Genomic DNA, 27014 nt, shown 5'->3' with positions numbered 1-27014 from the left:
GAGGAAACTCCGCCCCTAAGACGACCCACTGACCGAAATGCATACTTGACGCGTCGATTTTCTATGATTACGAATAATTACTTGGGTTATATGTTTCGTTACTAATTGTGTACTATTTGTGTGGTATTTCTTAAATCGTTTGAATGCAACATGTTATTCTATGATGGCTTCTCGGAATTCGGAATATATGATAGTCAAATGTTGTCGATCCATTTACTGAACATCGATGTAATTATATTATTGCTATATTCAATCCTCTACGTACACAAGTAAATGTGTACACGGAGTAATGCAGTTAACTAATTATTCGATACTTAGAAGAAAGAAAACAAGTTTTGTTTTGTCGATTATACTACTTATAAAATGTGTTCAATAACATACCAAGTTCGTGGAGCGATGTGTACTTGTCACTTCTGAAATATTAGAAAAACACTTACGAATTCAATGATATATTATATATAATACGAGTTTAATCAATTTTAACAATATCGCAACCGCCATGCCTCTTCGAATGGCCGCCTCCGCGCCCCTTCACCCCCGCTCTCTCTTGGGGTTGCCAGCTTATTATTTTAAATTATTACTTTTTGAATAATTTAAGTTATACAGCTAATATTAGTGGTATTTATTTATTATTCTTTATTAAATATCCATTATTAATAACATAGTTTAAGCTGAGTTGATAAAAAATGAATAAGTATTTTCATTTTCTTAACATGAACTCAGCTGTGTAAGGTTTTGGTGTAGCCAATATACCAATCAACGGCACATCCGACGGAACGGTGCCGTTGCTGACGTAAATCCTGTATTTCTGAAGTATACCGACGAAGGTAATGAATATGAATGACTTTGCTAAGGAGTCCCCAGGGCAGCGTCTACGACCTGAAACATTTTATTATTGGTACAAATTAATAAACTATGATCCCAAAATATAAATTGATATAGGAACTCTATAAGATCGCACACGTCAGAGTTTTTGTAGTTCAGACAACCAGTCCCCTTTTTATAGGTCGTTCTGTCTAGAATTTTTCGTCCGAATCTTTTGAATATGAAGGATAGCCAACAATGCAAAATGATTTTTCTACAACAAATCAACTATTTATGTCAGATAACTCGTGATAAAATAGTAGCATTTCATTTTTCTAATTCGCAAACTGCTGATGTTAACTCATGCAGCATTACCTTTAAAGCTAATTTATAAAAAAAAGACAAGTAAATACTAAATATTTATAAACCTACCCAAGCCAAAAGTGTATATGTGTTCAGAATTTTTCAGCATTCCGCTCTCGTCAATGAACCTTTCAGGTTTGAATTCATGCGGTTCGTCCCACAACTCAGGATCAAAATAAATATCTCCCAGTGACATGAGTACTGTAGAACCTTTCGGTATTAGGTAGCCATCTATCGAGGTATCCTGTTGTAGCAATCTCGGTCCAGCCATAGGAACTACTGGATAATATCTCTGTACTTCTTGAAGAAACGCAGACGTGTAAATAAGCCTGAAACAGATTATGTTTATTTATGAAATACTGATGAAATAGAAGATTAATTATTCAGTAATTTGTCAATAGAGCGCCTTTACACTAGTTGAACGTACAAGTCACGTTGCAGATTACCAATAGAATTTATATAAAAATGATGTAAAAGTTTTTTTTTTTTAATTTCGTTAACAATAGATTACCAAAAAATAATATTAACTTTCAAGTTACGTAATTATGCTAAAAATATTCCACACTGAGCTCACCAACAGGCGTGCCCAGCGCGGTGATAGGCAAATTCAGCTTGGGAGGCATCTGTCCAGAAGAGGAGTCAAGTTGGTTACTACTTCCCGAATTCAAGTTGTTTACGTCTGCGCTTCTAACTTTGGATTAGCAGTTAGAATCATTGGATATAAAAAAAATACACTGAAAAGTTATTGCTGACCTAAATGGATACCTATTTTTAGTCACTATCTACTTATATCGGGTGTGTCGTACCTAATCACATTAAATAATTGGTATATATGTATATGTCGTTAAAAACAAAGAAAATAATAAAATACGTAAAAAAAAAGAATTTTTCAAACAAAGTAAATAGAATAAAAATGTGGGAAAATTAGAACACCGTATTGGCTATGTACGCGATATTGGCGACGTGTAGCGTTTACAACATTTGCAGAAGCTGTCAAATAATAACAATGTAAACATTATAATTTTCTTTGCAAATATAAATATAACCAAAAATTAAAATAGTATTGTTGACATTATTTAAGTGCAATTTATTCTATAGTTTTACTGTAAAATGAATATAATAATAAAAACCGGGTTTGAAACTGTTACACATACCTAATATTAGTTTCCAACCACAAACTGACACAAAAGGCAATAAATTAGTATTAACCGAGCATGTAAGAAATGTGGAAGAACTGCGACATAACGGCCAGAGCTACTTAATAAGAGCCCACGTAATTCGTCAGACATCTGTGACACAAACACCATACAAAACCAGTTTAAACGTAAGTAACGTTTATGTGATGCCAGAATGCTATTACATGTAAGTCATTTCCAATTTACTAATTGTAAGCTTATAAGAAGCTTTCTTATTATTTTTTCTAGATCAATGGTGCTCGTGTCTTCACTGATGTAAAATGTGACTGTGTCTATATAATCAGAGCGGCAAGTGCAAGCATGTCAGTGCTTTAATATCCTATGTTAACAACACCACCAGCTTGTCAAAGACCAGTAATGAACAACAGTGGGGCAAACCTAGTATTCGGCAATTTGTTCAAAATAAATATTCTAAAGGAAGATACTTCGAAGATATGTCCCTACCAGTTGCAAAAAAGAAATGTCTTCTAGTACAAATATATAAAATTTACATTTGCTATTGAGGCCATTATTTTTGCAGTTAACAACTCAACAACAGTCATGGCCCATTTCTTTGCTTTGATTTTGTACTGCAATCAACACATTTGACAGCTGATCATCCGCATTTGTTTCCAATTTCTGCCGTGTTGTGAGCTGCGGTCGTTATCTGTCCGCCACTACTCGCTTTGCACATAGCCAATAACAGTCAGTCATTACAAACAACTGAAATTCTCCCTTGAAAACTGGCAGCTGTGAACTGGTCACAACATTATATACTCCTAACTTCGAAACGAAAAATGACTTCGGTGGCTAAACCAGTGAATGGATCAGGTTATTTTTTTTACAATTCGCCATAGAATATCATAAATTGTATGTGATTGGATTTAATGTGATTAGGTACTTTGGGTTCCCGATGTAGTACAGATTCAGAACACTTGCCTTTCACTATCACTCCAGCAAGGTGTCCTGTCACCTATAACAGTGTCTATTTCTTCAAAAATCTTCTGTTGTATTTCCTGGGATTTTATGGCCCTGAGAAGAGCGAAACCGAGAACGTTACTACTTGTTTGTGAACCCGCAATAAGAAAATCCAAACATACTATTTTCAATTGTTGCTCTGAAAAAAAACAAATGAAATCATTTATTTCAGTTAAAAATTGTGTCCCAAACTACAAGTTCATATACATATTATATGCAGGCTATATTTTGACCCATACGGTCGGGTATAAGAAGATAACGGGACATGAGTTAAACTGCGAGATGTAAAAAAATTGAAAGATAGAGTTATTTGGCTCGTCGCGCAATGGCTACAGCCCAGAAACTTTAGATCCGTTTTAAATGGAATTGATTCACCGGTGTCTGTGGCGAAAAGACGCTATTTTTTCAAAATCAAAGTTAAAGACAAAGTAACTTGCCTGTAAAGGTCGGGTTTTTATTTGCGTTCATCTCATCCAAGAACGTATAAATAAAATCTTTGCCTTCCACTTTATTATTTTTATGTTTTTCAATAGCCTCCTGAAAAAGATGAGATAAAAAAGAAATTTCCAGACAGTAAACGCGGCCCATAGGTCAGACAAAATAATATTTTACTATCTATAGTTGAAAGAATAATAAATTATCCATCAAAAATAATAATATGATTACCTCAATAATCTCTGAGATATCTTGATTTAACTTAATTATAAGTGAATATCCACTTAATTTAGGTACAAAAAATCTGCACCAAGGTATTTGATTTAACATGCCTCCAGCAACTGAAAAAACTTTTCCTCGTTGCCGAAACAGATCTAATAAACGCTTCAGTTTTTCTTCTTCTATCCGTTCCCCTGAAAAGTTTTAACATTTTATTTAAATAGTGATCAAAATATATAAACGGTCAGCCGTAACATTACCTATACAAATCAAGACTGTTGTTGTAGGTTTATTAAAGGATTTTAAACTTTCGCAATCAGTACATACATAGACAACATATTCAGTCAAATTCAGAAAGAATGTGAAATGGTTGTTGTGTGAAATTGGGGAGGATAAGGATAATAAATTATAAACGAAACTATTTTTTTCTTACCTGCCACATATTTCCATAAAACATTTACAACAGATTCACTGAGCAAATTAACTAAATTTATTGGTTTGCTATTATATTCTTCTATATATTTCAGTATGCGAGAGAGTTCATTTTGTATTTCCCTTTCCATTACTGTTTTACCATAACCGACGTGTTTCAAGTTTTTCACAGCAAACTGTCTGTGTTGCTTCCATATTTCACCATTAGCAAAAGTTATACCTGGAACATTTGACCGTACACATTAACATACACGTACGTATGTGAATACGTTACATGGATTGTTTTATAATTATTAAATGTTACTGCTGTTGGTCCTCCGAATAATAAATAAATAAAGTATGTGTAAACTGTACAAAATAAGAACTATCGTCTCAAACATCACTAAGTTAATTCTAAGTTAATCTTACCCATATTCTTATTTCCAAGGCATCTTAATTGTGAAAAGAAATTATGTGGTCTAGCATCAAACTCTTTGTCATTAAACACTTGACGAACATTCTTCTCGCCAAACACAACTATTACCAGTTCTGTGCTCGTCTTCATGCCCAAGACACTAGTGGAGTACTGTCTAGATAGTTCTAACCATGCTCTCCATTCAGATCCATACGTTTTTGACATCCTTCGCAAAATTCCGCTGCTACCAATGAATGGATACCATGCTGGACCTGAAAATCAAAGTACATAATTCCGAATGCATTTCATAATAATATTTTAGTTTATTAAGGCGGGTCGAATACAAACATATTGTTATTGATTCCGTAAAAAAATACATATGGTGAGTATATTTTTGCCGAAGATAAATTATTCATTCATTTATACACACAAGTCGTTCCGCACGGCACTTTTACTTTTGATTTTCGTCGCGTGATAATATTTAATTACTCATCTCGGGAGATTTTCTTCGCGTAACCGGATAAAATATAGCCTGACACAGACTGGATAAAGTGAAACCATATCAACCAAGTTACCGGGGATAACGAAACTTCAAAGAATTTCAACTTCTTAAAGGACACCGGAAAAATGTAAATAATAAGTAATTTTACAGAAGGGTATTTGTAAATATAAAAAGTTAGGTATACTTTTTCCTATTATTTAACTACCTGGGTTTATGTTCACTTATGTCAGTTTACTTTAAACTATTGAACATTGTGGCAATAACATAAAAGCAACAATTGTTTTTACGCCTCATCAAACAGTGCCAGTTTCTATCAATGAGATCAATTGACTGACTACTTCAACCGAGGCGTGACAAGTGTTGTAAATAATAAGAACAAACATAGCAGAACCAGAACCGTAGTCACATTAATACGTCCGTGGTAATTTATAAGTAAAATATATGGCATGGGTACCTAACTGTCAGTGATAGAGTCAAAGAACACAAATTTTACAATTGGTTTCTATGGCAGCCTTTTATACAGATGCGGAATCACATGGTCATGTTGGGACAGAAACCCAACAAACTTTATATTTTTATTTGTTAGTTAAAATATTAAAGCGCAATGAGATACTGTTATTTCTAAGTAAATTACAATGAAACCAGTGGAAGTGTAACGTCATCGGGATCACAATGGTACATTAAGGTAGTGTTACAAATGCACAATACCTACTCGTGCCTATTTAATAGTGTCCTTCCATGAATGATAGCGTCAAGTTACTGATGTTTGATTGCGATTGCATGCTGAATACTGATGAGAAACCTGAGTTTATGAATTGTTTAGTGTCAATCAAACGTCCGATGATAACTTTATTCATATGGCGACAGGTACTAATTTAAATAATTATTTTTAATTCACACAATTACAAATAATAATTTTAAATAAGCCCACAACTAGTTTAGTAGTTTAGTTAAAACTACTTTAGTAGTTAGTTAACTTCAAAACAACGTGGAGAGATGTAGTGGCAAGAGACATGATGGAATGCCGGTTGTATAGCCTACTCTTTTGTAACAATTATAATATTTTTTTATATATTAGAATGATATTAATTTATTAAATACACGTACAATTACACATTGTACAACGGTGAATTTAACCACCTAAGGCGTACCTTTTGGTGGTAAGTACATTTAAAATAAGTACCTATTAGTAGGAAGTAAAAATAAAGAACTGCTCGACCGATTTTGTGCAAACCCCACAAAGATCATCACAAGAATAGTAGGAACAAAGGCTAAACATTTGGTTTGGATAGATGTGCCCGTTCTTGACTTATAAGTTACAACTATAAGTGATAGGTACATTTTTATAGACATGGATATAAAATTAGGCAATAAACATGCATATAATATACATACATACATTTGATATTTTGCATGTGTTGGCTATGTTTTTGGATATAATTTATTAAATGTTTTTGTTTTTTGATACTTTTGTAACACGTTATACAGCAGGAAAACAAGGTTTATTTCAATGATTAAAGTGAAAATAAGATTAAAAAGAGCAAATGTACCATGAACTATTTAAAAGTTGCATATAGTCATTCTGCTGACTGAATACTCTTCAAACCTAAAGAAGTATGTTATCGTGAAACAGTCAATACAAAAATAGATAACTATTTTTATATGGTCTTCTAACAAAGAGTGTCAAATTATTTTTACAAATGAAATAGAGACAGGCGTGACTCATAAAGAGATAACATTCAAAATGCGATCTGCACCTTCAGCTGATGTTAAAGCTATGCTTAGTGATAACACCAAGTAAAAACTAACTGCTTCTAGTTTGTCGCACCCAGAGGCTAAAACGTCAGCTATAATTTAAAACATTTTGTTGACAGATTAGACTGATTACTTTAGCCAATTACAATCAACAATTAACAATATACAGGGGTTTTTAAATCATCCTTTTTTTCTTTTCGTTTCTCAACTATGTTGCAAGGTTATTCCTTATTTAATTTCCCTCTCTGTACTGGAAGCATTACAAGTTTACCCATTAACAAAACCTAAATGCCATTTTTTTATCAAGCTTGTGGTATTCTATACTATCTAGAAATAAAATACTAATAAGTGAGTCTGTGCTAATAGATTTCACCCCATTTCAAATTGGGGTTTTATATGTACCATTTATTAAGTTTAAACTTGACTAAACTATTTACTAAATCCAGTTCTCATACAAGTAGTTTCACAGATGTTTATGTTGGATGTTAACATGTATATGAATAAGCAATCGACAAAAATGTAAATAATATTTTTTACGGCTATAAATTCCGAACGACCATTATAAAAAAATACATAAAAACATCATACTAGTTAATGAAAAATAAAACAACACCAAAACTTACCAGGCGGAAACTTCTTTGGCTTTATGGTGGATATAAACGCATATAAAATCAGGGTGACCAAGAACAGTAGTAAAAACGTGGGGATCATTTTGAATGATCTATATTTTTAGTGAACACAATGTACAAAACGCTCGTGGTATAAATATCCACTGGCCTACTCGGCAGCCGAAACGCAACTGTACAACGCCGTCGATGAGTGTCAATTTTCGTTCGAAGGATTTACGATAGACTATGTCCTTTAAGCGGGATCACAATTTCATTCCATTCATAGCATAGGGAGCGTTACGCGAGAATGGGACAATTAATAGCTACCTATTTTTTAATATTTTAAATGCATTTGTCAATAGCTTCTGCCGGCGGCTTCGTACGAGTACAATTACGATTTCGTGCAAAGACGAATAAAAAAAAGGAAACAAAAATGCTGCTGAATGATAATATTTTGCAGTACTCTATTCTTTTAAAACTATCATGTAGATGTACAAGTCAATTTTGTTGTAAATCAATTTCTTCTAATGAATATCGATTGTTTGGATAGGTTTTACTTAATAAAGATATTTATTTTCATCATCAAGATCACAATTTTGCATCATATTAGGTGTATCACCCTCATCATCACCATCAGTATAATCATCATCGTCACCATAGCAATCATCACCCTCATCGTCGCCAATGTAATCACCACCCTGATTATTATAAAAAAAAGTTTTTTGCTGAATTTAATTTAAAAAAATATGGTGCAAGATATGGTTTTCGTAGTTTTGTAATTTTTCATGTTATATGCTTATTAATTGTGAATATTTAGTGGTCTCCTTATTTACTATTTTAAGGTTAAGGTAGTTGTAATTTAAAACGTGCTTTTCGGCAAAACGGGTAGGGGCATAACGGGTGACTACCCGATTTGCCCGGGAACAATTTTTGTATGTATAGCTGACCAGTGCCGTTATGTATCTGACTAAAATGTAAAAAATACCTAATTAGATTTTTTTGGTTTTTTAATCAAGATGGTGAATAAATATAAAAGAAAAACTTTAAATGCTTCGTGGGATGTGGAAGTTATGAAATTGGGCCGCAACCTCTTGACGAAGCTATAGTCCACCTCATGCTCCAACACCAGTAGGCCAGTATATTGAAGAACTTTTAACACCATGCAAGACTATAACGACAGAAGCACAAATTCTTAAGGATTTTATAACACCATGCAAGACTCCATCACAAAGTACAGTCCTTCAACCTGAGGATCATCATATAACACCAATAGAAATAGGGTCACTTCCTTAGTTGATCCCACGGAATCGAAGACAAAAAAAGCCACAGAGAGCTAAAGTATTGACAAGCACGCCAGTAAAACAGGAACAGCGTAATAAGAAATGAAAAAAAGAGGCAACTACTAAAACCAACAGCAAAGAGAAGAAAAGCATTTAATTGAGTAAAAAAGGTGATTTAGACAGATTAAAATAAGAAGACTGATTAAAATAAGATGACCCCCCGAGGGCAAAGCGGGTATTTCGAAGGAGTTTATTTTTTTTCCGAATATTGAAGAAGATTACTAAGACTGTTTTATTTTTTCCAAAGTTTATTATATAAACCACCCTATGAGCACAAATACAAGTCGTATGTAATGTTCTTGGTTATTTTATTTAACATCTCCCTTAGCTTACCCGTTTTAGGAACATCTCCCCTCACTATGAAATTGATTTTATCACTAAGAACTCAAGACGTACCTTTATAATCATCACCCTCATCAACATCACCATCTCTATTAACATCGTCGCCTTTATTTCGTTATCATCACCATCATCATCGCCATAGTAATCATCACCCTTATCATTATCATATTCACTAGCCTCACTTTAACCAGAATCTACATTACTATCAACACCACCACAACGTCATCACCAGCTCATCACCACCATCATCGTCTCACAGTACCTACATGCATGCTGAACAAAAAACATCTTCACTATCTATCGCGCCATTCAGACAACGTAATTAGCGTGAGCAACTGACTTGCGTGTGTTGTTGTGATATTTTACTACTAGAATTCATTAAATTAATTAATCATTTCATAGAGTGGAACCGATATTAATAAAACAAGACTATGTTAGTTATAGTCCAACATGCGTACAATTTCTCTACATAGTTAAGTGGGAATATGTGGAGGAATAACGATTCAATGATAGGGAATTAACTTATACTCCAGTCACCGAATTCTAGACCGATGCCCCTAACAGATTTATGTTGCGTTTTAGTGTTTTTAAAAGTCGTTTTTTTTTCTGTAAAATATTTTTATTTGGTCATGTACCTATCAATCTGTCCTGTATATGTAACTGAAACTCATAATATTTCTTCAGTTGTAAAGGTATAACAGATGTTCTTAGCTCACCATTAATTATAGTTTATACGTAAATACTAATTATAATTTCTATTAACTTATTTAGGCTTAGTAGGGATGTACAAACTTTTATATTTATTACTAGTCTCATTTAATTAAGAACTCAGACTGATAGTTACAGAAACATTAATAGGTAGGTGTCAGTACAAACTAGATGTTAACAAGCATGATGCTTGTTTTTTTCATGCGGGAGTAATTATTATTTTGTAATTTTTACCTTTCTTTTTCGAAATATCCTTGGATTGAGTTAGAAAACTTTTCTATTATAGATTTTTTTTTTTATTAATCAAACTAGCCGTTTTCCCGTGGTTTTACTGCGTACCGTGGCAACTACTGCCCGTACCGGGATAAAATATAGCCTATGCTACTCGTGGATAATGTAGCTTTCGAATGGTGAAAGAATTTTTAAAAACGGTCCAGTAGTTTTTGAGCCTATTCATTACAACCAAACAAACAAACAAAGTTTTCCTCTTTATACTATTAATATAGAAAATGAAACCCGCTTTTCGTTGTCACGACATAACATGAAAACGGCTTGACTGATTTGGCTGAAAACTAGAGGGGAGGTAACTTAGACCCGGGAGAAGGTTTAAGGATAGTTTTTGTCACCTTCCGGCTACGGGACGCGGGTGAAACCGCGGGCGAAAGCTAGTAATAAATAATATTATTTTTCGTTTTGGAGGTCTCTATGTAATCTATTAAAAACACATATACACGGGAAGAACCCCAATACGTCAGCTGGCAGCGCATAGTTAAACGCCTACCTTCAATCTATGTATGTGAAGCCTGACCAAAAATGTTTGACCAAAGCAAGTTTGAGCAAGCGCCGTCGTCAATCAGAAATTCATAATTTTTCTGTCAAATTATCTGTGAAACGGTCGATGGCTTTACCTACTTGGTCTCATAAGCGACTGTTAAGCTCAGTCAAACTCCGACTGTATTCCAGACTAGTCGTCGAACTCATCTTTAGAATAAAAAATAGTAGTCGATGGTAGTTTGTCTCTCAGTGAAAAATTGCAAAGGATTGTTTTGAGGCTTTGTGAAATGTCATTGCAACCTAAATGTAAGAGATATGAAATATGTAGGTACTGATCATTACTCATTACCTCAGAATAATGTTTCCCGATGAACAAATAATAACTATGATTTTTTATTCTTGGAATTAAGACAAAATGAAAACCTTTTACATGCATGTAATTAAACAAGTCACTCTAATACCTGATTGAAGTTTAACGGGTCAAACCCCGATTAGTTTTTTTTTTTTTTGGTAGTTACTAGTTATTCATTTGTTTATCATAACTGGTTAGTAAGAATTTTAAATTATCTGTATAATTAAAGGCAGCAAGACTAACAACGTTATTATATATTGTGTAACATTAGCCGATATTGTGCAATAGATTTATAGCCAAATAATGGTTTGGCCAATGCTGTTCTTGTCTCAGTGACATTTCGATTTTTTGAGGTCGACTTAATGTTCCACTATTTTTCGCCCAAAAAGAGATCAAAGTCAAATCATTTTTTTCATTTAAGCCTTTACAAACACTTATGAACGTCAAAAATTATAAATAGGTTTGATTCTAGTTGCCCATTCCGAAAATAGCTTCATATGGAGAAGAACGAGCAAAAAACTCCACGGTTACTCTTTTAAAAAATAATAGGCATTACAGTTTGTATGTATTGGTATATACCTACAATAATAACATGCGTAGATCATGTAGAGTCACAGTTATCAATAAATTGAAGCAGCTATCAAAATGAAAAATGTGTTTCCTCCCTTACAAGATAATAGTAATCCAAGCTTTTACAAAAAAAAGTGGATGAAAAAATGCTTACTCTCTTACAATTAGGTTTGCTGCTATCTTACCGCGCACTATACAGTCACCTTTCTACTGTGTGACTGTCTTAGATGCTTCCGTTTCTGCTTAAACGTGGGAAATTACGTTACATCGGCATAGCAACATTTCTTATAGTGATGAAGACCATTTTCATTTGGAAGGTTACGCTTACAAACAAAATTGCAGATATTGGGCTACGGATAAGCAGAAACGGAAGCATCTCACGAAACCTAAAAGGAGAAAAGATAAAATTGCAATAGTTCCCCAATGTAAAACCATATTTAGTAGTAGACAATATTACTATCTCTCAGCTCAGCTATATAACAGGATTAATAAAAAAATCTACATACACAATCACAACTATTATGTCTGTAAAAAAATGATAGTGAACTGGATTAAGTCTCTCTCTTACGAGGATACGGAAGCTCTTCTGGTTTTTCATGAGTAATGTAACCACACGCTATAGCTATACAAATCACCATACCACATCACTCTCTACACCACTCCAAACCACACCACTCTTCACACCACATAACACCACACCACTCCTCACACTACATAACACCTCACCACATCACAACACTCCACTCGTCGCACCACATAACACCACACCACTCCTCACACTACATAACACCACACCACATCACAACACTCCACTCGTCACACCACATAACACCACACCACTCCTCACACTACATAACACCACACCACATCACAACACTCCACTCGTCACACCACATAACACCACACGACTCCTCACACTACATAACACCACACCACATCACAACACTCCACTCGTCACACCACATAACACCACACCACTCTTCACACTACATAACACCACACCACATCACAACACTCCACTCGTCACACCACACATTATCTTATCTTATCATATTGAACCACACTACATTTCACACACATACCGTACATACAAACCAAAACAATACATCAAGTTTCTTCAAAACATGCATGTACTTATTCTTATTTTATTGTTTTTTTTTTTTAAGTAACATGATGTAACCTTATCTATGATATGGAAGAGCGGAGTCTCCTAACACAGGCATTGTTTGTCTAAAAGGAGGCTCCAAACACAATTCTTGTACATTACACTTTGTTACTTCTAATAAATATTTTTCATTTTTTTTTTTTTTTTTTCATCTAAGACAGTCAGTCACACAGTAGAAAGGTGACTTGTTTTTTATTGTTGTTGAAAATTGAACTATCCCATTGGGCACCCAGTATATGGCTGAGCAACCGTTCTTATGGTTAACTATATTGAAAACAAGTATGCCTATATCAGCCAGAGGTGAATTGGTACTGAAGTTTGAAAACTAACCAGCTGTGACAAAAATACATGGTCACAGTCCGATTTACTCCCACCTCTGATTGACCAAATTGGCGGCAATATCTGCTCTAAGCTTACCACCAGCGGTACAACGAAATCTATAAGCACCTACCAATAGGTATTATACACAGAGGCAGTTTGTGAATGGTGACTTACTTAACGCGATTTTTTAAAAAGGGTCTGTACCTTTTAAAAAATCACGTTATCTGAGAGTATCATAGGCATTTTTTTTTCACAAGTACGTAAGTGTTAGTGGTCTCAGAGACTGATAAAAATATCATTATTTGGCTGAAAAACTATTGACGATATACAAATAAAATGTTCTAAGTCCATAGTACACAACAAACATAATTTTCCCAAGTAGCAAAATGTAGCCCTGTAATTATCCTAGGAGCACGTATTTTTTAATCCTATAGAAATCCTGTAAACGATAATATAGCCGCATTTGGGCGCAGTTTATTGGACTATTTCGCCATATAGTCGCTTTGTTATAATCCGGTAAAGTGCTATTTCATTTTATAATTACCTTATCAAGTGCTTTAACAAAATATATTTTTCCTATAAAAATCCGGTAAATGCATCCAAAAAGAGCGATTGGTCCTCTTATGATCTGGCGCGTGCCGCTATTAGAGTAATTGGTCCTACAGTGATCAGCGTAATATCATTAGTAGATTCATTCCGTCGATCATTCGTTCTTTTTTCGTTAATTCATTGTACTAACCTTGTGCATGACATTGAATCCTCTTTTATTTTCAAAAAATAAGTAAAGTCACATTATAATAATGTTTGTCATTATGTAACATTTGCCGTGTGCCGGTTTCGTAAAGAGTGCCTACACAACTTGCGAAAATAATTTTATTGATGAAATTTTAGACGATAATAAACATATCTTCATACGCCTTCAAAATTTAACATTTTCATTATTTGTTAATTCAGTAATAAATTAATAAATACCTGTCCGACATAGGGTTGAAACACATCCCATTACATTGCATTTATCAGAACCTTTATATGACTTTTTAATCTAAGTTAAGACGCCTACATGACATACCTACGCCACCATATTTAAGTTTCAAGGTTCCTTACTTATAAAAATCAGAGGCTATGCTAGCTTGCTGCTAAAAGTCCGTTAAGGGTCACGACTAAGATAAAATTGTTCTATAATATCTTTACCTCTAGCAGCTTTATCTGTGGCATTTATAGGAAGTGCATGTCTTAGAGAAGAATGAAATAAGACGTTAACAAGATAAAACAATCTTACTAAATGCGATTATCGGATCAAAAGTCACACTTTGCAATCATCTTAGAAGATGCTTTAGCAGGATCAGTGACCTAAGTTAATGCGTCTACTAGATTTCTATAAGACGTGTAATCTTATTAGTCAATTGCTATAGGAGAATTTTGCTAGTTGGGTTGTCATTCGTATGAAAAAAAAACTTAACACAAACATTAATATTAGGGTAATAGTTTGTTGCACTCCTTAGACACTGTCTAAAATTAAACAATGTCAATGTGTTAATGCCAATGTCAATAAAAATACTTATTTTTATTTATTTGCGTAACCAAGGTATGGAAATAATATAAATCGTATACATATTAGACGGAAAATTGAACAGTTAAGATTAAATAATAATATAGTAGAAGCCATGTCAATATTTAGCCCGGTTTTCTAATGACAGCTATTGCGGGTGTAGGCAAATGACGATGACAATACACGATTAAGGACCAAGATAGTGAAAAGCTAAATATTTTACAGACAAGAAACCAAACAAAAACCAACTTTTAAAAACACTGAAAGCAAACAATTCCCATCTAATCTCTATTGACTTCTGAGCAATAAATAAGCCGAGAGGCATTTTTGGCGAAATATTGTTTTCGGCCTATGTTCAGCAGTGGACGTCCTATGGCTGAGATGATGATGATGATTGTTTTCGGGTTTTTTTAACCTACGTTGATTTTTTATGACTACGCCGTAATAAAGGTGTTTTATGCACAAATAAAACCTAAAACGACTGTTCTAAGTAGATCACAACTAGGAAACAAACAAGCATTATTTTAAAGCAAACTACCTCATCATCCTCCGAGCCTTTTTCCCAATCATGTTGGAGTCGGCTTCCAGTCTAACCGGATTCAGCTGAGTACCAGTGCTTTACAAGAAGCGACTGCCTATCTGACCTCCTCAACCCAGTTACCCGGGCAACCCGATACCCCTTGGTTAGACTGGTGTCAGACTTACTGGCTTCTGACTACCCGTAACGACTGCCAAGGATGTTCAATGACAGTCGGGACCTACAGTTTAACGTGCCATCCGAAACACAGCCAATGGTGTCTAAAATATACTTAGAAAGTACATACAGACTTAGAAAAGTTGCATTGGTACTTGCCTGACCTGGGATCGAACCCGCGCCCTCATACTTGAGAGATTGGTCCTTTACCCACTAGGCCACCACGACAAAGCAAACTACCTATCACTATTAAAACTCTCGTCAAGACTCTTCAACTCTCCTCATGTGTGTGTACCTATCTCATCAATTTCAATACAGTTCCACCTCAGCAATGTTCTTTTTAACTGGCAATATGTATATGATTAGTGCCCTTCCCATATCGCTGACACTATTCTGCCTTCGTTTTACATTGTCTTTTTTGTGAAAAGATCGGAAGTCCACCAGATAGGCAATGTTTTAAAACTGCAGTTAGGAAGTTTATCTTCGAAAAATGGTTAGCAGAACCATCATCATAATCCATTTATTATCTAATTTGCAAAATATGTAGGTACGTAATTATACAAATCTATACATATAATAAATCTGTAAAAAAAGTGTGTCTGTACATTGAATATATTAAAAAAATAATAATTGGGTGGGGTTTAGAAACAGTAATGGAACACAAATCCAAAAAAAAAATTCTGTCTGTATGTCTGTATGTCTGTATGTCTGTTTGTTTGTACACGCTAATCTTCCGAACTACTGAACGGATTTCAATGATTTTTTCTTTGTTGTATCAGTATTAGGCCTGGTCAACATATAGGCTATAATTTATCTTCGAAACTTGAAGACCTGATGCAGAACTCCAACAGACCAATAAAACTATAAGAGATACAAATATGGTGCCGTGGCAAAAATTGTTCCATTTGATGAGCATTTTCAGCTGAGATAATAAATTTTAAGATCTGGAACACCTGATGTGGAACCCCAAGAGCCCAGCTTCTCTGTACCATATACAAGTATGACTTTTTAGCAAAAGTTGTTCAATTTGATAAGCACTTTCTATTGACTTATACAAATTGAAGATCTAAAACACCTGATGTGGAACTCCAGGGGCCCAGCTAGACTATAGCATATAGTTGTTCAATCTGATAACCACTCTCTGTTGACGTATACAACGTAACATCGATGAACTGGAACACCTGATGTGGAACTTCAAGAGCAATACTACACTTGAAATGTATAGAAATGAATGTTATGAAATAGGTATGGTGAATCAAAAAAAGTAATCCGTAAAAAAAGTCCGTCTTTTAGATAACCCTAAAATAATAGACAAGTATTTTTCTTTTCTCTCTCTCACAAACAAATAATAACGAAGATACAACAACGCTTGAATTTCGTGTTAAGTCACTGCTTAGTACAAATTTTACATACCTAGACGTGGCGTCACGAGCCCCCACTCTCTAACTTTGTTGCGTTATATCTCATTATTATTTTGTATGTCTCTTCCAGACCTCGGGACTACAGAGTTCCGATTTTTTGGGAGGCAAACGTGGGGCCGAAGCCAACACGCTGAAGCCCTTTTGAGACAACTTTAATGAAATGGTGACACAAAACCGACGATCATCCCTTTATACACTATAGAAATGAACCCAAGGACAATCCCCGGTGGACGTCGTTAAAATTAAAAAAAATCCCCAGTTCTGTGCTAAACTATTGCTAACTATGGAGGAAAACTACTTGGGCTATAGTGATCGGATGTTAGTGGATGACAATGTATTAGGTACATGTAAAAACGGCAGGTGGAGACTCGCCGCCTCACTTACTGGGCCCCCGGGAACCAGTCACTGAATAGCAACAAGAGGGCAACAGGGGCATCAGCGGCTGAAGGGTGAGGATACCTCGGCGGACTTTAAACGCAGATTACGCGCTCCCTGTGCTTACCTTGAGGCACCTACCCTCCGAGCAGGGCTACTAATCCTGCTCTAGCAACTCCACTCTGGACGGCCAAGCCAAGCCAGAGGCGTGAGACCTACCCCCGTCATGGTTCACTCAGACCGGCCGGAGATGGGGGACAGTATACACTCCCTGGAGAACTCAGTATATATAGCCCCACGGGGTCGCTACTCCCCGTCATCAGCCTCAGATGTATTGCGGTGCCTATATCTCATTATTATTGTCGTTATTATCTCAAGAGCCTTTGTCCCAATTATGTTAGGGTCGACTTTCGGTCACGATGCAACTGAGTACCAGTGTTTTACAAGGAGCGACTGCCTATCTGACCTCCACAACCCGGTTACCCGCTCAACCCAACACCCCTTGGTAAGACTTACTGGCTTCTGACTACCCATAACGACTGCCAAGAATTTTCAATGACAGTCGGAACCTACAGTTTAACATCCCCTCCAAATTATTGGTGGGAGCTTCTTCCCACCTCAGAGAGTAACACACAATAGAATCCACAATAATATTTATTTAGGAGAAAATTATAAATACATTTTCATGAAAGCACAATGACATGACACATCACAGACAACACATTTTTATATATGCTTCTTTTTAAGTACTCCAAATTCAAATTGGTTAATAGGCCAGTAGGCCGACAAGTAGTAATAATTGAAACTTTAACACGCCCCCTCAATTTTACTATACTAGCCCCAAGCCTGAAGTACACTTATAGTGTTTAATCGCGGGTAAAGCTTTAGTTAATACATCGGCTAACATCAAATCTGTCGGCAGATGCTTCAACTCTACAACATCACCCTTCAATACATCCCTAATAAAATGATACCTTATATCTATATGTTTGCTACGGGCATGGTAGCCGGTATCGTTTGCAATATATATCGCCCCCTGGTTGTCAGCATACATCGTAGTTTTTGATAAGTTTAACAGACCTATTTCTTTCAACAAACTACTGAGGTAAAGAACCTCTTTCATAGCTTCGCTAAGACTTATATACTCAGCCTCGGTTGAGGATGTAGCCACTGATCTTTGCTTTTGCGATCGCCATGAAATTGTAGCTCCTCCTAATATAAAAGCGTAACCAAAGTATGATTTCCGATCAATTAATGAGTTACCCCAATCAGCGTCTGAGTAACCCGTTAACGACTTTCCTGTTTTTCTAAATGTTAATCGGTAGTCAATAGTCTTCTTTAGATATCGAAGAACTCGTTTAGCGGAAATCCAATGAGTATGATTTGGACAAGTTGCAAATTGAGCTAACTTTGAAACTGTATTAGCAATGTCAGGCCTTGTGGCAACACTCAAATACATCAATGTTCCTAAAAGTTCGCGATATGGCCACGGTTCCTTTTCCTTGTATTCTTCGTGACGCTTTGGAGCTGCAAAATTTAGTCCCACCTCAAAAGGTGTCGATACGGTTTTGCAGTCCGTCATTCCAAACTTCTTTAATGTGTCTTGGATATATTTACGCTGTGATAGACTTATTACACCGTTTTCCTTCACTATCTCTATACCCAAACAATATTTGGCTGGTCCAAAATCCTTTAACTCAAAATCATCAGCTAATTTCTTCTTAAATTCTTGTATCAAAGTAAGATCATCACAAGCAACTAAAATGTCATCAACATATATAACAACTATCAAAACTGTTCCATCCTTCCTCCGCTGATAATATAGACACGGTTCATTTTTGCTTGGTTTCAGATTCATTCGACGAAGTGTTTCATCTAATCTAATACACCACTGTCGTCCCGCTTGCTTTAAACCATACAATGAACGCTTTAAGAGACAGGCATCTCCTCCAGCTTGAAGATCCACTAACATTTTATTAGCACGCTTTCCAATTTCTGAGCCCTCTCCCTCTCTCTGGATCAGCGTATGAAGGTTTTCTTCTAACATCTTTGGTATCTGCATATACACCTTTTCGTCGATTTTGCCGTTTAAATAAGCAGTATTGATATCTAGTTGATGGACTTCTAAATTCAATTCTACCGCTAGTGCCATTAAAAGTCTGATAGTTTCAAGTCTCGCTACTGGGGCATAAGTTTGGTGATAATCTACACCATAACGTTGACTATAACCCCTTGCTACTAGACGAGCTTTCTTCTTTGTTGTCATATCGACATTCAGTTTAGTTGTCAAGATATAGCGACAGCCCACAATCTCTCGATCTTTTGGTTTCTTAACAATATCCCAGGTTTCGTTCTTCACTAAACTTTTGATCTCAGATAAAATTGCTTCTTGCCATTTTTCACTCTCATCGCTTGATAAAGCCTGTTCAAGTGATATTTCAGCCATCGCTGAGAAAAACTCTTCATCATCTACATTTTGATTAATATCACCCTGTATACCTTCTACAGGTTCCACTGAGTCCGGGTGCATTTCTTCATGCTGTTCAGTTTCTTGTTCTTGAACTTCTACCATATTATATACTTTTCTTGGGCGACCACGTTCTCCTTTTACAAGTTTCGGTCTTCCAGCGGCTCTTTTCAGGATAACTTGTTGCGTATTATTTCCCTCATTAGCTGGCTCGACCTCTGAATGTACATCACCAGGACAACTATCTCCATTGCCGTGACAATCAATCTCAGGGGCACAACGTACAACATCCGTATGAATTCTTTCATTGGATTGATCACCAGCGCCTGTCAATGTCTCATGCGTGGCAGGTAAATAAGTATAGAATTCAGTAGTAACTGGACTTTTCGCATTTGAATGTGTATCTTCAACTTCCAGTTCAACCTTCTGATGAAACTGTTTTGGTTCCTCTTTGGGAACAAATTTAACATCACGAGCTTCAACGACTTTATGTTCACCTGGTATCCAAATTCGGTATCCTTTCGTACATCTCGGATACCCGACAAAAACTCCCTCCTTAGCACGAGCATCGAATTTGTCTTTCGTTAGTGTCTTGTCTAAAATATAGGCTTTTGCTCCAAAACTTCTTATGTTGGATAAGTCGACTTTAGTTCCAGTCCATTTTTCAAATGGAATACCACCATTTAGACTACTCGTTGGACAACGATTGCGTATGTAGCACGCAGTCAAAACAGCATCCGCCCAAAATCCTACGGACAAACCAGAAGATAATAACATGCATCTAGCCATTTCAAGTAAAGTTCTGTTCATTCGTTCACTGACTCCGTTCATTTGAGGTGATCGCGAAATACTCAGCCTTCTTTGAATGCCTTCTTGATTTAAAAATTCATCAAATTCACGACTGCAGTATTCACCGCCGTTGTCAGATTGAAGGAATTTAATTTTCTTTCCTGTGAGTCTTTCAGCATGACTTTTGTATAGCTTAAATGCGCTAAACACTGCACTCTTCTTTCCAAGTAAATATACTTCACACCAACGGGTACTGTCGTCAATAAAAGTTACAAAATATTTCGCTCCGCCAATTGACTGTGTTTTTAAAGGACCTACTATATCGGAATGAACAATACGTAATAATTCATTACATGGACCTCCCGATCTCGAAAAAGGTAACGAACTCATTTTTCCCTTAGCACAAACATCACAATTCGATATTTTACGTAAATCTGCGTCCCTAGTATTATATCCGCAATGGTTCAACAACTTTAAGAGATCTTTACCATTTAAGTGACCTATGCGACTATGCCACTCTACTATGTCGATTGGATCAGCAATAAAATATGCTTGTTCATCCAATCTCTTAAAAACGTAAAGATTTCCTACACGTTCGGCTGTCATTACAGTATTTCCGTTTGACGAATTAATACAGGCCCTATCTTTATGAAATTGTACTTCATACCCATTGTCTGCAATCCTCGCTACAGATAATAAATTACTACGAAGATCTGGTACATACAGGGTATTCTTCAAAGTAAGCCTCCTGCCTGATGCTGACAACCTTACGTCACCTTTGCCCTTTACATCCGTCGACAGATTTGATGCTAAGTTCAGTTTATCCTGTAAAATACAAAAATTATCTGTAAATTTATATAAATCGTTACATAAATGCGATGTACAGCCACTATCAAGGATCCAGTCATTCTTTTTAATTTGTAAATTATTAGAAAAGTTCGTATAATTAAAAAGAATATCAAAAATACTGTCCTCCTTGTTGTATTCTGTTGCACATCTCGCGTCATCATTCTTTTGATTCATTTTACATTCTGAATATTTATGTCCAACTTCATGACACTTATAACATTTGTATATAAATTTACTCTTTGTATTTTGTTCTTTACGGTTCGAGTTCTTTTTAAATCCTTTATTCTTCGCATACATGGCTCCTTCAATACTTTTCATTTCAGTACAAGTCGAGCTATTTGCCTTCTCCAAGATCTTAATCTTTAGTACCTCTATGTTTGGTAGTTCGTCTCTGCTCTCCATAGAACATCTAAAATTTTCGTAACTCTCTGGCAAGCTATACAGTAATAAGATAGACATCAAGTCTTCGTGTATTTCTACACCCATATCACTTAACATATTCGCAGCTTCGAAGAAATTATTCAGGTGACTCTGTACGTCATCTCCTTCCTTCATGCGGCTCAACGTTAACTTCTTTAACAGACTTGCCTTTCTTACGGGACCTTTAGATGCATACGTTTTCTCCAATTTTCTCCATATCTCGTGCGACGTTTCACACCCTCTTATGTGTTTAAGCTCACTTGGACACATTGCCATTATCAAATCAGCCTTTGCCATATCGTCTTTATCAGACCATGCGCACGACTCCACTGCTGAGTCCGGCTTAGGTATAGTTTCATTTACGTATTTCCATACCTGATTTCTCGTGAGCAACGCCTGCACTTGAACCTTCCAGGTTTCATAATTTGTACCATTCAAATTCTCAATTTTCGATGTAAACGTCGTCTGGGCCATAACCTATTGGTGGGAGCTTCTTCCCACCTCAGAGAGTAACACACAATAGAATCCACAATAATATTTATTTAGGAGAAAATTATAAATACATTTTCATGAAAGCACAATGACATGACACATCACAGACAACACATTTTTATATATGCTTCTTTTTAAGTACTCCAAATTTTTTTTAAATTGGTTAATAGGCCAGTAGGCCGACAAGTAGTAATAATTGAAACTTTAACACAAATAACGGTCATTGGTATCCAAAATATACGTAGAAAGTACATACGAACTTAGAAAAGTTGCATTGGCAGGCACTTGCCAGACCTGGCATCAAAGACGCACGCTCATACTTGAGAGATTGGTTCTCTACCCACTAAACCACCACGAATTCCACTAAGTCACCACGACTTTGTCATCTATTTAATGTTTTTTTACGTATATAATAATACGTGTAATATTTTTGCCACACACAACTTAAATGCGGACTAATTAGAATCACTACTTTTATCCCTATGGTCACGTCTATTGCGACTATTCAGATCTTTGATTTTGCTGACCCCGTAGTCGCTGGCATAAGGGACAGGATCCGCGTACGAAGTCGCGGGCAGAAGCTAGTACATAAATATTTGTGTATTTTATGGATACGTGTGTGTTAAGAGATATCTTATTTCATTACTCATTTATTTTTCAACGTTTTTACTACTTAATTTTTTATATTGGAAGGATCATAAATAAAATAACAATAAAATCATAATAAAATAACAAAGAAAATGATGAAATGACGTATTCAAGCTAATATATAGTTTCAAAATAAATAGTCAAGTAAGTACTACAATAAAATTAGATACATTTTTTTTGTAAACCTTGGAGCCTGGACATTAATAAAAAGGTTATGGGTTTTTATTTGCTTAATTTATTAAAACAAACATAACCACTCTTGTACAATGTTGTTTTTAAAGCAAACAATTAATTAGTGCAATAATTAGTTTAAATAAGAATTGTGATTTAAAAAAAATGCTGTGAATGTTCTATGAAAAACATGCTATCACATCAGGTGGATTTGCCTTTTCGCTTCAATTGCCCAAATCTTAGGCATAGTCTTTTTTAGTATTGAGCAGACAGAAACTTCATATGAAATATTGGAAAACTATATCATATTAGAGATTGATCAATATTTATCTGTTAATACAACATGCAATGACTTACTTGCATATTAGAAAAATACATAGAGTTAGAAAAGAAGCTCAAAAACCAACATTAATGATGACATTTCGCAAGCCCAACAGAATGAACAAACAACAGAAATGAAAAAATAACAGAAAACAATGCACTTTTACAGTGAATAGATTAGAAATCCACAATAACACATCTAGATTACTACTGCCATCAGCGACATCAACAAAAATTTCAAAATAATCATAAGCCACCAATCCAAGACAGAAATCTACAACATTTTCATGACACTGCATTTTAGCGGAGCCTGTAAGCTATACCCATGCCACACCATCAGAATGACCTGCCGACTCATATTTATTATATCTGAGAACTTGAAAATTAACCACAATTTATGAGTTTGTTTTGATATTACTTATCAGGGAGAGACAGTGAGGAGATTCTCAAGCATTCTTTCTATTACAAACAACACATGACATGTGACAAGTCATAATTTGAAGTACAACATGCAAAATAAATCCATGCAAAACTTTTGATCAAATCACAAAATTTAGTTAGAGTTAGTAAACCTATTCCAACGAGTTACCAGAATAAAAGGAACTACCAACCAAAAGGTGCGAGCCACTTTTCTTGAAACTAGGGGCACAATACAAGAGAATGTAGCTTTCATTCTACATTATTTTTCTTATTTGGTTCATCAACAATGTCAACACTGTACAATAAACAAAAATGAGGTAGAATGAATTGTCATGTGTATATAATTTTCACTCATATATGACATCAAACCTAAGATTTCTTCAGCCATTTTCTATGCCAAATGACCACACCTGAAACAAATAAAAAATTTGTAATAATGTGGCATGTCTATAAATTGGATAATACTAGTATCCTACATTCATACACCATTATGTAAGGCATTATGGACTACAAATATAAAAATGTAGACTTTATGTCTCAGTTTTATGTTAAGGCTTATAAATTATTATTTAGTGCACACTGACATCATAGCAATCTATGACTGAGCCATGTATTGCAATAGGGCTGTATTCTGTAATTGGGTAGCTGATGCTAATATTATTTGTTAAATCACATCGGCCATATATGAAAATATTTGGCTAATGTTGCCAATACAACACTGCAATACTGCATCGTCTGGTATTGTTGGGAATGTTGTCAGCCACTGTGTAGCATCCACATTTGCCACAAAAATGCAGTCTGTCTAGACATGCCTTTAAATTGCCATAATGATAGAGTTCTAATTTACATCACAATATCCAGTTGCAATATTAATATTTAATGAAAATAGGTGCTACCTACCTTCAATTGATCACTGTCCAGATTGCATTCATATGTTCCACGGTAACAATGAAGATATTTACATAGAGACACAAAAGATGTAGGGTCCACAGGCATCTGCAAAATCAAACAAAATTATATTAAATAGGATGAAATCTCAACTTATCACTCTTAGTAACACCAATTTATTTGAATTGAACACTGCTTCCTGAGCCTTGCATTCTATTAGTTCATAACACCCCTCTTTTATCATAGCACTACTTAGGTTCATTTTCACTTAGCCATCATAAACATCCATTTTATAAAAACAAAAGTCAGTTTGAAATTTGAACATGAATATTCATGGCAAACAGATTTTGCAAACCGATTATGTTGTCTGTTGATGAGATGTCTGAAGTTTTAAATAGTAGAGTCATGCATGTTACGACGGAGACCAGAAGACACGCCCATGACGCTACTGTATCACATGGGTTTATTTGAATTTCTAACAAGCTTAAAATAATAAAAAAGTATGTTTTGTCATTATATAGTGTAGTTTTATTTAAGAATACTTACCATTCGAAAACAATATTTTTTCAAGGGGCTCCCGCGCCAACCATTGACATATAACTATAGGGACAGGAAATGTCTATGAAAAAAACGTGATACCTGCAGAAACTAAAATGGCTGCCATTACTAGGGTTGTACCGCTACCGGATTCAACAAATATCGATATTGTATTCTAGTTAGAAGTACGTACGAGTCTTACTGGGTGCATAAAAATAACCGAGTATAAATAATTCCTTCGTCATAGAACTAACTATCACATTAACTTTACTGATACTAATAACTTCAACAACATCAACCAAATGGGAGGAGTCATTTCAGTAGGGTGATACCTTTAAAAAAAAAACACAGGCAAAGTAATTATTTATTATTTCAAATAGCCCTATGAAAGTTCTTTCACGACAGACTAGTTGCAGGGTGCCAAAGATTCGGTCTTATGAAGAAGAATCCGCAAGAAACGCCATAAGTAGATACTCTCTTAAAAAAAAATACAATAATTTAAAATCGTTTTCAAGCTATTCATGAGAAAGTTATATAATGCAAATGGAGCTAATTATGTATTAATCGATTGTACAAAACAATTTTAGTGCTAAGAAAAAAATATTTATACAATTCGAAACCTATATTCGGTAACTAAGTTCTGAAGCAAATATTGCAACTTGCATTCCGATTTGCTCGTCTGTGCGGAAGCACTGCCGTGCCCGTGGTCGCCGTAGAAGCATCATGTGAAGATAAAAAGGCAAAACATATTATTTTCAATAAAATATGTCTTTAAAATCCTGAATTTTATAATACGCCTTTTTAATCAAAATGTTTTTAACTGCATTTTAAAACTTTTTATCTGTAAAATGAAGGATATATATATAAAAACATAAAACCCTAAAAATATACACATATATTCGGAACGCAACTAAAACCGCGAGGAAAAGCTAGTATTTAACTAAAGAACAAAATAAAGATGTTTTATTGAAAATAATACACAACTCTGAGGGCTCAGTGTCTTAGGGACAGTAAGTTCTGATGTTAAAATTTGTAAAAGCAGACTTATTAAGTGGATAATATATCGATACTATTATGACAACTGCACAGCACTATGCCAATATGACATGTTATTGTAAACAACATTTATTTCTAAATATAGGTTTTTATACAGAAATAAACCAAAATATAAGTACTTTCACCATCAATTCATGTTCCCGTAACATATTTTTTATCCAATGTGAATTATTTTATGTAGTTTCTAGCAAAAATAGGTTCCTAACCTGTGTAACGACAATCCAGCTTCATTTTGGTGCTTCCTAGCACCACACTTCACAATACAACACATAGGCATATTCGTTGATTATTTCACTATTGAAATAGTAAAGTCTTAAAAGTAAACACGAGTGATTTTCTATAAAATAGCAAAAATAAGTCACGAAGAGCACCTATTTGACAGCACAACTACCATGACATATGGCCAGATATGGCACGCACCTACAAACCGGAGGAATTCAAAAGTAAAATGTCATCATTTTACGCAATCACAAAAATATTGTTGTCCCTGTTTTCAAATACACTTATCTGCTTAGAAAGAGTGAGACAGAACTATGTTGCATAGTTTGTTTCATATTTATATAACTATAGATACGTCTATAACAACACGGCGTCTCCTTATAATTCTAAGCTCGATGGCGCCAACCGGCATCACTTTTGTTTGATTGACAATATTGACATGACATTTGTTGCATGATGTT

General features: G+C 35.1%; 1 protein-coding gene across 5 annotated transcripts; it reads right to left on the bottom strand.

The window, feature by feature from the left end:
• Positions 1 to 609: 609 nt before the first annotated feature.
• LOC124644770 (probable cytochrome P450 305a1) lies at positions 610 to 25329 on the bottom strand. 5 transcript variants are annotated; one of them, XM_047184303.1, is made up of 10 exons: positions 25288 to 25329; positions 24754 to 24849; positions 24045 to 24263; positions 4815 to 5072; positions 4408 to 4626; positions 3987 to 4168; positions 3758 to 3857; positions 3282 to 3459; positions 1237 to 1496; positions 610 to 879 (listed from the first exon to the last, which is right to left on the bottom strand). In XM_047184303.1, the coding sequence occupies exons 4-10, from the start codon at positions 5023 to 5025 to the stop codon at positions 701 to 703; spliced, it is 1329 nt and encodes a 442-aa protein (XP_047040259.1). In that variant the 5' UTR covers positions 5026 to 5072; positions 24045 to 24263; positions 24754 to 24849; positions 25288 to 25329; the 3' UTR covers positions 610 to 700. The 5 variants fall into 5 exon arrangements, with proteins under 5 accessions (XP_047040259.1, XP_047040258.1, XP_047040260.1 ...); XM_047184302.1 differs by having other exon boundaries at positions 24223 to 24263; XM_047184304.1 differs by having other exon boundaries at positions 24045 to 24148.
• Between the last annotated feature and the right edge of the window lie 1685 nt (positions 25330 to 27014).

This window comes from Helicoverpa zea, chromosome 31 (assembly GCF_022581195.2).
Source record: "Helicoverpa zea isolate HzStark_Cry1AcR chromosome 31, ilHelZeax1.1, whole genome shotgun sequence".
NCBI lineage: Eukaryota > Metazoa > Arthropoda > Insecta > Lepidoptera > Noctuidae > Helicoverpa > Helicoverpa zea.
The sequence above is the reverse complement of the archived record's forward strand: the minus strand, read 5'-3'. Positions and strand labels throughout refer to the sequence as shown.